Source organism: Paracoccidioides lutzii (assembly GCF_000150705.2).
Source record: "Paracoccidioides lutzii Pb01 unplaced genomic scaffold supercont2.25, whole genome shotgun sequence".
In the NCBI taxonomy this organism is placed as follows: Eukaryota; Fungi; Ascomycota; class Eurotiomycetes; order Onygenales; family Ajellomycetaceae; genus Paracoccidioides; species Paracoccidioides lutzii.
The window spans coordinates 271,656-284,335 of NW_015440971.1; the positions used below are offsets into that span (position 1 = coordinate 271,656).

Sequence of the window (12,680 nt, forward strand, 5' to 3'; positions counted from 1 at the left end):
TTTGGCAGTATAGGGTTGACTTGATAGGAACGATGTGGTTTTTGTCTTTGGCTCTCTGAATGACATCGTTGTGGTGCCCGTGCAAGTAGTTCGGTTTCTGCTTTGATGGAGGTTTGCGATGGGAGGAGGGTGCCATGCGGGAAGTAAAAGAGGGAAAGAGGGGGGCAGGGGCGGAAGCGGTTGAATGGTGCACGGTGTATGATCCAGCTATACCGATTCCAACGATGTTCCTTGCCTCAAAACAGAGCATCAAATCGCCAACGACCGGGCGCATAGCGGGGACCTTGTCTCGATACGACGGCTTCCTTCTACATATGCGCTAATGGTTAGAATCCGCTTTGGTTTCGTTGCTGAGAACTTTTGGCAACCTGTCCTGCTGCTTGAGTGCAGTATATAGCACAACGTTTATTCGTTCGCGGTGGTGGCCATCGCAACCTTCATTGTCTCTACCATGCCAACAAGGAGCCATATTGGTGGGGAGGGGGATTACTTCGTTAGTCCCGCGGTCTCGAAAGGATGAATGAGGGAAGGACGGAAGAATCTACAGCTGTGTCGCGCGACATTCTGTCTCGGGGCCCTGGGGACGTCTAGCATTTTTCATCGACTTAACGGGACCTAGAACGTGTATAGACTGGATTGGTTATTAGGCAGGCTTGATCGTCAAGAAGTTTTCTCTGCCGCCGCTGGAACATTATATTTCCTCAACATAGGGATCATGCCGCACACCTCTTAGTTAAATTGTGATGTGAATTACGTTCCGTTACTCCAGCGTTGCCGTTGGAGACACCTGATTATGGAGAATGACGACGGAGGTGGTGGGGCGAGAGCGGGTTGCTCCCTGGTTGTCTGTATAAGCAGATGTCACGTTGGAAATTTCTAGGCTGGGATTTGACAGAAAAATATGCTGCTGTAGCTTGATGTCTCCAGAGGAATAACGGGCATGAGGGAACACGAAGCTGGAGCAACTTTTACATACCTTCCAAACCACAACTCCCCCCCTCCTACCCTCTCTCTCCACGTGATGCCCTCCCTCAACCTATTTCAAGGTCTGGAATGAGTTGAGGTTGTGTCAGTTGTAAAGTCATTCATCATCCAAAATTCAATCCAATTATCGGAACAAATCTTGAATAGCATGAACCTTTTCTCTAAAATACACGAAATAATTAAAACTAAGACGAGTCAAATCACAGATAACCTCCCTTTCAAACCTATAAAGCAGCATTATTTCTCTTTTCAAACAAAAAGTGGGTAAGTAAATATCACTGTGTTCGAATGAGACAAGATAGAAAACCCATGAATACATCCCCACATATACATACACATATGTATATTTCTATGTCTGTGTTACGTCATTCGATCAATCATTCATCTCCTTCCCAATTCCTTGACATAGACACTCAGACGGCTAAGAGATATTTTAATTCTAGAAAACTGCAAAGGTAAACACGAAGTGTGGAAATGAAAAAGACAAATATATCGCGAAGCATAGGAGAATGGCGCGTTTGACGGATCATAAAATAAAAATTGTTAACAGAGGGGATATATTTTCCAAATTCAATCGGTATCGGTATCGTTAGTGTGGGTATATTTGGAGAATAAAAGCAAAGCAAAGCAAAAAATAAAAAATAAAAATAAAAAAACCGAACAAAATACGGACAATCCTGCACCTAAGAACAAAGAGGTATATAGAGTCGTAAATGCGAATATCAAATAACATGGTTATGTGTGCTTATATGTGGTCGAAGAGTGGCTGACAATGCTGAAATTTGTGTGACCTCTATATACGGAATATGTTTGCCGTGGGAACGGGCCGCCCTTACCAGGCATAGTCATTACCCAAATGCACCGAACGCTGGAACAAGACTCATAATCCGGCTCTGGGGGAATAAAATACCATATTACAATCGTATTTCAACGGGAATAGAAATGAATGGAAACCCCAGTCCCTCCTTTCACTTCAGGTTTGAGTCTGGTTCTAACTGTAATGATTGCTGGTCCCATCTCCTTTTCATACCGTGAGGATCATACACACTAGCAACGCTGCGCTGCCAATCGCATGCTCTGATCAGGTTTTGCAGGTTGCCATAGGGAGGTTGATCCATGGATTGTTGGGAAGTCATTGATGACATCTTTGGTGTTTGTGAATAATGCATGCTGTATTGGGCGGTGAGAATATTTTGTGAATCCTGAGGCGGGTTTGTGGAGGACGCAGGGGGAGAATTTGAACTTGATGCATTTGATCCGGCGGCTGAAAAGGCAAGATCCCATTGACTATAAAGGGGGCAAAAAAGGTAGGTTAGTGGAAAGGCTTACGAATCATGAATGATTTTTAAAGGGCATTTGGAGAGCGTTGTGTGAATGCTTTATGGGTGACGTACGTGATAATTCGAGTGGGGTCCCAACTATTACTATCAACCAAGGGTACGTTAAGCATGCCGGAATTTGGCCCGGGACCATGGCCCTGCATGAGTCCGAAGTCATGCAGTGACGTTTCTGACCTATCATTCGCCCCAGCGGAAATGGGAGGAGTAACCGGGTTGGTGCAATATACTAGTTGATCCTGCTCTGAGGAAGTTGTTGCATACGAAGTAGGTAGGTAGTTGGAGTCCACAGGAGGACTGGGATGATGTTGCTCTGATGGACTACCATAAGGGAAACTAGGTTTGAGCTCAAATGGCTTGTTAATGTCAGCCGAAAACGCTAATCGAAGCTGGTTAATTTGCTCCTGTAAATCAGGCACGGGCCATGCAGATGCACATTGCTCAAGGAGACGCATGTGTCGGGTAAAATATATTCTGGCATCGGAATTGAACTCTGGGTCTGGGGAGGTAATAGCAACCTGTGTGATACTGTCAACAGAGGTCAATATAATAAGTCTTTAGGCATGCTGCAATACTCACGAGATGCAACATCGTACAGGTCAAGATGCCATATACAGTGAAACTGATGCCGCGCTGCATATAAAACAGGCCATTCAAACCAAACGCGCATACAACGGCCTCCTGGAGCCGACAGAGGTTTTTTGCTGCGTTGTAACAAAGAGCCATATGTGTTCTCCATTTCCCACCCGCTGCAAAAGATTTTGAAGCTAGAAGTTGAGGGCGATGAAGTATTATGATCGATAGGTTGAAGTGAGAATGCATGTTACCCACGAGATGGGACGGCAACCATGGCGCTGATCCATCCGCCGGATATGTGACCTGCAAGTCCGGCGGAAGGTTAGCTAACCAGTCATGGATAAGAGTGTTGTTTTCCATAAATCGAGGATCGGCACCCCAGTCTGGTTGTTTCTTGAGCTTATGATATGAATCCATAATCAATCGAATTGTGCGAACATTGCGGACAAAATAAGCAAAAAGCCGTGACCTTTCAGTCTCAAATGCATCCAGGCCCGGAACACCCCATGAGGGTTCATATTCAACAGTCTCCGGATCAACTCCAAAATCCGCTCGCCCTGGATGTGAACTTAGCATTTCGTTTATATATAAAATTGGTGATGTATTGGTCTACCTTGAGGACCTCCAATCATAGTTTCGACGACCAAAAGACTTTGCCAAACCCTTGTTTGAACAAGGCACTCAACCGGGTTAAGCCCACACGACTTGCCTTCAGCATGGTAACTCCGGTGTTCATGAAGTTCAAGGTCCTTCGCCATAGAAACCATGGTCTTAACCGTTTGCCAAGAACGATAGAAATAGCCTTTTTTAGGGGAGCCCTCTCTAGCTTTCAGCAGGAGTAATAATGCTTGGATCGTACTCAGTCGAGGAGCTTCCATAAACACCGCTTCGTGTCCTGTTGCGGTCAATGGCAAACCCTTTTATCTAGTTTACTTTTCGGGATAACTCACTGTTTCCCAACGCAAGCCATTGTGCACCCTGAGCCGGGTCATCGGACATCATTCCTGCACAAGCAAAGATACCTTCTAGGATAAGAGGGGATATTGATGTTTTATCAGTTTGCCATTGCTGGTAGAGATGGGCTCGATGAACCACGGGTACATAAGGATGAATATGTGTGAAGTAAATGTCGAAATATCTCATGGCTTCGTCGTCTGACGGCATCAGTTCAGGAGGAATTCGAATGGTGGCACCAGAGGCCAAATGAAGGGGTGGGAGTTTCGCGTCATCTTCGTCTGCGGTTGGTGCTTCCGGATCTCTATCACCCTTTCGCTGTTGTCGAATGTATGGAGCTGAAGGATAAATGTGTTAGCCACGTATCAAATCCCACGGAGCAGAAATGCAAGAATTATTTGAGAGAAAAACGGGAAGGTTATAAGAGGGTAGAGATCCATAGGACATGGAATTTATGAAGTTAAATGTCCTAATTCTGAGAGACGTACCAACTCCAGCTTCGTCAATTTTAAGATCTCCAAGCGCATCACTAAGGTCCCCAGGATTTGAATGATCCGATCTTGCATATGGCGCAGTGTCCACATTCGGAAGAAGTGTTTGAGTTGGCGAGGTGGTATATAGGTTGGGGTTAGGCTGGAAGGTTTGATGGTGTTGAAGATGGACAAGATGGTGCGAAGAAAGATCCTGATACAGATGGCGTGAATTTTGCATTTGCTCTAGATATGGCTGCGCCTGATATAAACGGGAGTCCGCATTGTAGCCCCGAACGTTTCCCAGCTGCTGTGCATGTGTCCCATCGATAGGCTGCGGTCGATGAGGGATGTTCTGTGCCGCAAGGTCCAGATCTGTAGGGTGAAGAATGTTTATTGGCGGAGGTTGCTGACTCGCCTCGGGCATTTGACCATGGGAAGAAAAATCGCCATCCTGGCCAATGGTCGGAGGTATGCAGACAAGTTTCAACCGCGTACATGCGGAACAGGGCCAGGTATTGGTAGTCGCAGCATCACATTTGATCTTTCGTTTGCGGCAGCCGTTACAAGCTCTCATCACTATCCAGCTATTAGTCCAGTGGATTTCTGTGAGCGCAAGGTGCTAGGTGTGTAATTCATACCCTTGAGACGTTTGTGTCTGTTGTGTTCGTCCACAAAAACATAGTCTACATATGCAGTTCACGTCAGAATCAAAACACTAGCCGCATTGACATCACGGCTGCCGGCAGCCTAGGATTCCAGCAGCCAACAACTCCGGAGGCGCAATCGTAAATACGTAAATAGATTAAATCAAATAAAAAGAAAATACAAAAGAGATAGAGCCTTACTTTTCTGGCCTTCAGCGGGGCCCATATTAGGCGGGACAAACGAAAATGCTTGCATTTGCACAATTGGAACTGGAGGGCCGGAGCTGGAGAAACACAAGGAAATTCGACTAGCGTCTGGTAACGGTGGGGTATCGCAATGCTGTCAGAAATGAGGCCTGGGTTGATTACAGCTTAGCATGCAGCCTTTGTGCGAGTACTACTTGTACCTGGCACGCGTGTGGGGTCTTTCAACGGTGTACGTTGACAAAAATGTGTGACAGGCCTGCAATCGAGCAAAGACAAGAGACACCAGTGACGAAACGGATGGCGGCAATCAGGGGATTGTGGTTGCTAGTGTTTTCTGCTGCTGCTGCTGCTGCTGCTGCTGTTGTGGTTGTGGTTGTTGGTGGGATAGGATGAAACAGCGCAAACATGCGCGGCGAAGACGGTGCTCTCTTTTGCGCACTTCCCCAAGTTCATGGTAGGTTGGGGAAAAGGTTTGCGGTTCCCCCAAATCCCACTCGGACAAAGTTGGATGCAAACCAGGAACACAAATCAGAGAGTCCAGGAACACACCCACGAAACAGCAGGCCAATGGGAACGGGATCAAGAGCTAGTCCTGCACACACGGGAAGGGGAATGACCGATCAGCAGATAGAACAGACATCTCCCATTTGCTTCAGACAGGCGAGAATTGGGGAGCGGGGGATGGGGTGCAGCGAGAAAAGGGGGAGGTCCAGGGGAGAAGAGCGAAAAGAAGGGGAGAGAGGTGAGGTTGAAGTTGAGGATGGGGTTGAGGCGAGGTTTGAAGCGAGAGGAGGTGACAGGCGGGCGATGGCAGCCAACGAGTTACTAACTAACGGTAACTAACAAACTCAGTTATGGGTGGAGTGCTAACTAATCAGGAAGGCCCCAGGTGAAGGCGTGAACCTTGGGACTGGCAGAAGGGCTGGGTCACGGGATTGGCTTGGGCGGGTTCCAGGTCTGCGGGTGATAGTCTCCGAAGACAGATCTATATGCAGTAGTTAGTTAGAAGATCGGATAAGTTAGTCACTAACTTATAATAATAGTTAGGCATCCCATACTACTTCTGCTCCTATCATCGGATGTAGCAGCGGCAGTTACCAAATCATAGCAATATCTTGTAACAACAAAACGGGGGAATTCAGTCGGATGAACACTCATTTCGCTCTGTACAGTCCGCAAAAGTGACTGATGAACATACAGATGTCTATGCCTTTCTCTCTCTGTGAGTGGGGAAGGTGGAAGCAGGATAGGATAGTGTGATAAGTGGGGAGCAAGATTGTTATGAGAGTTTCCATAAAAAAAAAAAAAAGCAAAAAGAAGAAGAAGAAGAAGAAGAAGAAGAAAAAAAAGCAAGCAGAAAGAAGAATTTTGAGAGGCTTACGGAGGCAGCTAGCAACTAGCCGTCCACTGATGCCAGCCTGTTAGCAAGTCCTAGGGAGGGGTAATCTCAGCTAACCTACCTAGCGCTAAGAGGGTCGGTTCCCCAGAGGCATCCAGCAGCAAGAGCCTAGAGGGCCCTACAGCAGCCTCGAATTCTAGGATCGCATCGCCCGGGCCAACAAGCAGCCCTACCTTCGTCCAACTCTTTATCGTGGCACAATACGGGAACTATACCAGCAACCACAAGGCTCCAACCGGTTAGTTATGTAGAAATAAGGGCACCAGTGTTGACAACGCAAAAGCGTAAAACAGGAAACCTTATCGTCCCAAGGCTCGAAATTGTAACTTAGTTACCTATAGAGTATTTATATAACCACCACCATCCTGTTCAAAGATAAAAATAACTAAAAATAAAATACAGACACGTAACACAAATGATATGGAGAGAACGCCCGAGGTCCCCAAAATGGGGAGATATGAAGAGCTTATTATTTATAAAAAAGTTATAAAGCGACCTCTCCTCCTATATCATCTTAAATATGCTTATTATTCTTGTTTTGGAAGTTAAAAACTCCCCTGACTACTTGCATATGGCTACGAGGTAAAAGACCATGCTATTTTAGCAGGTTCGTGGACTACGGCGTACATAAATTTCTGATTAGTGAGTTTTTAAAGTTTTGGAGATCATGGATTGATATGATACATATATTATCCATGGAGTGACCGCGACCAGAGTAAGTAGCTTGTCAACTCCATCCATTCCACGCTTTTTTATTTTTATTTTACGATTATTATTATTTTTTTATTTTTTTATTTTTTTATTTTTTTATTTTTTTATTTTTTTATTTTTTTATTTTTTATTTTTTTATTTTTTTATTTATTTATTTATTTATTTATTTATTTTTTTTTTTTTTTTTTTTGCATTTTGATATTAATTATCATTTATCTTCTCTCTCGATCTCCTCTCTCTCGGACATCACCGAACCATGTTATTAATGACTGGGGGGAAAAGCAATATTCAACCACTAAATCCGAACGCCGTGAAGAAGTGTTGCATTCCCTCAGAAACGGCAAATAGTCAGTTAGTTAAACTAACTAGTTAAAACTTAGTTAATATTACAGATCATTTAGTCAGCTCGAGGAAACGACCTTGTTAACTTCATATGTGGCTGGACTGGCGATTTCGCTCCTAGCTTCGAAGGCCTGCAGCAGTAATTCGTCGAAGCTCATCTTGGCCCTCGCCGAGGTCCATGTATGGTGATCAAATCTTTTCTTCGAGAAATGCGTGAAATTTAGGGTTATGTAGAAACAGGATTTTCACCACTGACTTGAAGGAACACCAACAAATGCGGCCGGCGGACTAGATATCTACCGAGCAGTTGGAGAAAGAAAAGCAGGGGTTGGCCTGTGTAGGAAAAGGGGTTAGGGTGAAAATAGCGTCGTTGACAGGCAGAGAGTTCATTTTTAGAATATGATGCACCAAACCTGCAAATCGTCATTCTTCCAAAATAAGAATCTTCAAGGGAAATCTGTGGAAATAATCCGGGGAATTTAAATTTTCTGAAACCAAGCAAAGCCAAGATAGGGTAAAGGGACAGTGCTTAAATGACCGACTTTCTGCAAGTAGCCGAGCACGAACGCTATGCTTTCTTTCTCTCCCAAGCTTTCACTGCAATGGATCCAATTCTCCCAGAGCCCATTCAACATCCTGCATAACAGAAGTCTCCGTTGACGGGTGGTTCATATTATATGATCATTATGATGGCTCTCTGCGGAAACCCCATCACCCGAAAACCCCGCATGGAACTTCTACAATGAGTTCAAAAACTATAATCCTGGGGATAACGACCGATTACAAGCGGGGCTCTTTTACTTTTGGCACATTTGACACCCTTTACTCTTTTCGCGCCTGACTGTTTTTTTTTTTTTTTTTTTTTTTTTTATTTATTTATTTATTTATTTTTTACTTTATTTTTGATTTATCCATGTCAAGCCCACACATTCCGTTGAAGGGATTGAGTAGCAACAATACGCACGTAGTAGTTCCCAAAATTGTTTCGTTTGATGAACCCTTCCCCCCTGTGTGTGAAGAAGCTGCGAGTAAGGAGCAAAACTCCGTAGAGCGACCCGGCCATGCCTTAACCCCATCCCTCAAACCGAATCGATCATGTTCTGTTCTGTCTCAGATGTTCCGGTGTCGATTGTAACATGAACGAGAGTAGAATGTGAAATTATGACCTACCGATAATGGGTAGGGCTGCCAATGTCCGGGAAGGCGCTTTTCGCCTCCTCTCAGGATTGAGTATTTCATAGCTCAAAGTTCGCTTGGGCGACGTAATCGGCACTCCGTTCGTTGTCTTCATATGCTGTCCGACGCTGGAAACGAAATCGCTGCGGTGAAGTCCGCGAGGTTGAGACGATCCGCTATAATTAGTTAACGTAATCCACCCACCAAGTTAACGGATCAAATCACTTAACAGATCACCTTTCATCCCAATCCTTCTCATCTATCAAATCACTCAATATGTCCGCAACTTCCATAATCAGGAAGCCAGGCTTCTATTAGCTAAAGCTTATGAAACTCAGCAAGTTGCAAATATTTGAGCAGCTGCTAAGCTTTATGATGCTCCTTATTCCTCTGTAGCCAGTCTACTTTAGCTATAAATGAGCAAAACTTAAATACAATTGACAGATATAAGTTGCCAATTATAAATAAATATGATAATTATTCTAATCCAAATTAGATAAGGTTGTATCTAACTCCCAAGATTATAATAATTATATAATATCTTTTCATTTCTCTCTTCTACAGTTATTAAAATATAAGCTACCTTTTGTTTATTAGAGAGAGTATATAACAAAATAAAAACAAAGTAAAAGCATAAGATTAAAATTCAGTAGTAGTAAATGTGGTAGCACAGGACATAAAGCTCCTCGCCGCCCACAGGCCTAAGAGTATTACCTACATATGTAAAATTCTTTATAGTTAATCCCTAATTAGTACTTTGCTTAATTTCTGTCAAATAAGGTTGACCGGTCAACTAACCAACTAGTTAAGTTAGTTAGTTAGTTAGGTGATTGGACTACGTTATCACGTGGAAGCTTAGGTAACTGGTCTTGTGGTCATTTCATTCTCAAGAGCATGGTTATTTTCTCACTCGTACCGTGGGCACAGGTTAGTTTCTTCGTAACCTTAATTTCGTTTTTTCGCAGTGCTGTTGAATTGTCCACTATAGCTTGGTTTAATTCATTTATATTACATTCCCTATTTCCATACAACCTCCACCCCTCCCTTGGACGTTGGCAGTCTTGGACGGGTGGTGGATGTCATTCCAACGTAAAATCACAGGGATGGTACGAAGTGAATTTTCTGGAGAATCCTGTGGAAGCGATGGCAAGCTAGCAAGGAGAATATTGTCCGTATCCATTCTTCCCTGCAGCTTGTCGAGTGCAATACATGCGGAAAACACCATATCACCCCGCAATTCGACTATTTTTGTTGCCATTCTTGTGCAGATGGTGTCGTCTTTGGGTTGTTTACAAAACCTATTGGGGTGGAATACTATTATCTAAGGGGTGTTGTGAAGTTACCCAAGACAGAGCTGGTGCAATTTGAACAAACCCTGGCCATGAGTGTTGCATTATTAATACGAAAAGCATGATGCTGCACAAGAATCTAGGCATCCCTTAGCCAAATCCTAATGACATTAGGGCGACTGCATGATGCACGGCCAGCCGACGGATGAAAACCTTATATAGACGAATAGTCTGTCAGGAGGTTGTCACTAATACACTGAAGAGCCCTTTCAGGAGACAGCATATTCCTATCTGATTTAATCACAATCTTCGGAACTTCATTGGTGAACCCTAGTCAACTGTCCCATTCGCTCATCGTATTATTATGCAAATGTCAAAGTCTTATGATCGACAGATGGACAAGCACCCCTGGGGGTGGAGCAGAAAAATAGTACTTCGATATTTATATGGCAACTGGGGTGCCTTATGATGCCAAATCCTTTGAAATAAGGAGAGCTCGAAAACGTGTCTTAAGTGCCAAACTCCACTTGCTACATATTTCCTTTTTATTTGTGCATTGTACCAACCTCGTGGCTACGATAACCATTATAGTAGTTGGTTCCTTTGTAATCCATTCCACCCTCAATGTGCTGCTCAATACTCAGAATTTCAGGAGTTAGCTCCAGTCCACTTCCCTTCCTTGCGCCTATCTGTCACCACGACGGAAGTGGTCTCCTGAAAACAGGATTCAATGGGTAGCATTCGTCATCTCAAGGGAAATCCGAGAAAATCCGATGGGCAAAATCCAAAGACAAGAGATTCAAGATACTATTAACAGGGGTTGCTCTAGGAAAGTCGAAAAGGGTCATCTGCAGGGCTTCCCCCGGCACACGCACAGAAGAAGCCTGAAAATTTCCTCATGCCGTGTGTTTCCGCTTGTCTCGTTGCCCCTCATCAGATAATAAAGAGAAATTTATACCGAAGGCAGCCAAATAAATGCAAAAGACGATGAACCACTAATCGCTATTGCTGAGGTTCTTCCAAGAATACATTTCTGTGGCTGGTCATAATTTGCTTCTCACCAAGCCATTTAGCTGGGATTAATAAACTTGGCAATATTTTGCGATGCTTCCGCTCTGAGAACCAAATTTAGGGTTTTGTGCGTGACGGCCAACAGCCGATGTTCCTATCAGGGGTGACGATACATATGCGTAATCGTATGCATATGCCTGAAAACCGTATCGCAACACAAAGCGCTCCGGTGTACGCCAACACCGAGAGAAATAAAAAGGGGCACCATAATCAGTCATCAGCTGCTTCCCAGGGAATTTAATGGCCAGTGCACTTCCTCAGCCACAGCAATAAGTTATATGATATCACTATCAACCTCGTGCAACCCATCCAAATGTCGGAAATTTTTGGCAAATTACGGCACTTAATAGAGATTACTGAGCGTAAGTACTGCTGTTCTTCGGGGATTTCCCGAGCACCTGGTGATTCTGCTGTCATCACCCGCTATTAATACTATTATCACTGGAAGCTGCAAGTACAGCATCTGGACTGTGACGGCCAGGGAAGATGTTGTGGAGTCCCGAAGCCAGCCACAATTTCCTCCCCGACCCAGAAGCTTGAGATAAATAATACTTACGTTTGTCTCTAAGATTTATGAATGAACCCTGGTAACTGAATCTCCCCCTTGCTTTCATCATTTTTCGTTTATTTTTACTACCACAAATTTTCAAGGCAGTAACCCCACCACAACTGTTGAAACATAGGCCAATTACCGGTCGCGTTCTATGGATGTGTGCCTGCTAAATGCTGTTAATATCTCAACCTTAACAGACTAAATGCAGAAATTAGTATCGATTCCTTATCACAATATTCAACAGAAATGACAGAGTGACATTCTTCGTAACAGAGGTACCAAGGCATTGTTCCTTGTGTGGAATATCACGTTGCATAAAGGGGTAGTTATCTTTGAATGGATACGTGTGACACGAAGAAAATTATTTAAATCATCCTTCTACAGTGAACACTTGATATTACAACAAAAAGCCCCCTTGGCATGTTATACACAGCTTGGCTCATAAATCTTCCCTGTGGCGATATGATATTACGTGCCCCTCCATTTCTCAATATCCAACGTCTTAATCTTGTCAATAACCATGTGAAAATCCAGAAACATACCTCACGATTAAAAACAAGCTCCTGTTTATGAGAGAGGAAATTGAACAACGATTATTCATACCTCGTGTTCATGCTGTCTTTTCATGTTGTCATCATTTAGAACGCGCTAGACAACATGTGGTAGGCTTATCTCTGCATGTCAGCATCCAACTTGAGGATCGTTGTCTCCGAATGCCTGCATGGATGCATGGCAGCAGAGAAAGTGGGCATGCTTCAACAGGCTGGCAAGATCACGTCGAGGATACGCTCGTCATTTGCAAATAACATACCCCAGCGCGGATATACAATCTCCCTGTTTTCACCCTAGACCGCTGCCGAATTCTGGCGTTTGCTCCTCAACGAAGAATCATTATCGTGCAACAAACACGGCAATCCCCTTATCTGTTTGTCCGCTGGGATCAGAAATATTCTTTGAGAAATTG

The 12,680-nt window shown here is 44.0% G+C and overlaps 3 protein-coding genes across 3 annotated transcripts; all 3 read right to left on the minus strand.

Moving 5' to 3' along the window:
* Positions 1-1,952: 1,952 nt before the first annotated feature.
* Positions 1,953-5,224, minus strand: PAAG_07780 (hypothetical protein; the record flags this gene model as incomplete). The annotated part of the gene is made up of 8 exons (XM_015846328.1): positions 1,953-2,271; positions 2,379-2,839; positions 2,901-3,454; positions 3,511-3,792; positions 3,848-4,189; positions 4,340-4,900; positions 4,963-5,007; positions 5,170-5,224. 8 exons carry the CDS (start codon positions 5,222-5,224, stop codon positions 1,953-1,955), a joined length of 2,619 nt encoding a protein of 872 aa, XP_015700722.1.
* A 3,562-nt stretch (positions 5,225-8,786) lies between these two features.
* PAAG_12417 (hypothetical protein) lies at positions 8,787-9,096 on the minus strand (the record flags this gene model as incomplete). The annotated part of the gene is made up of 2 exons (XM_015847910.1): positions 8,787-8,979; positions 9,041-9,096. The coding sequence occupies 2 exons, from the start codon at positions 9,094-9,096 to the stop codon at positions 8,787-8,789; spliced, it is 249 nt and encodes an 82-aa protein (XP_015702482.1).
* Positions 9,097-9,449: 353 nt separating this feature from the next.
* Positions 9,450-10,061, minus strand: PAAG_12418 (hypothetical protein; the record flags this gene model as incomplete). The annotated part of the gene is made up of 3 exons (XM_015847911.1): positions 9,450-9,517; positions 9,720-9,785; positions 9,833-10,061. 3 exons carry the CDS (start codon positions 10,059-10,061, stop codon positions 9,450-9,452), a joined length of 363 nt encoding a protein of 120 aa, XP_015702483.1.
* Positions 10,062-12,680: the final 2,619 nt, after the last annotated feature.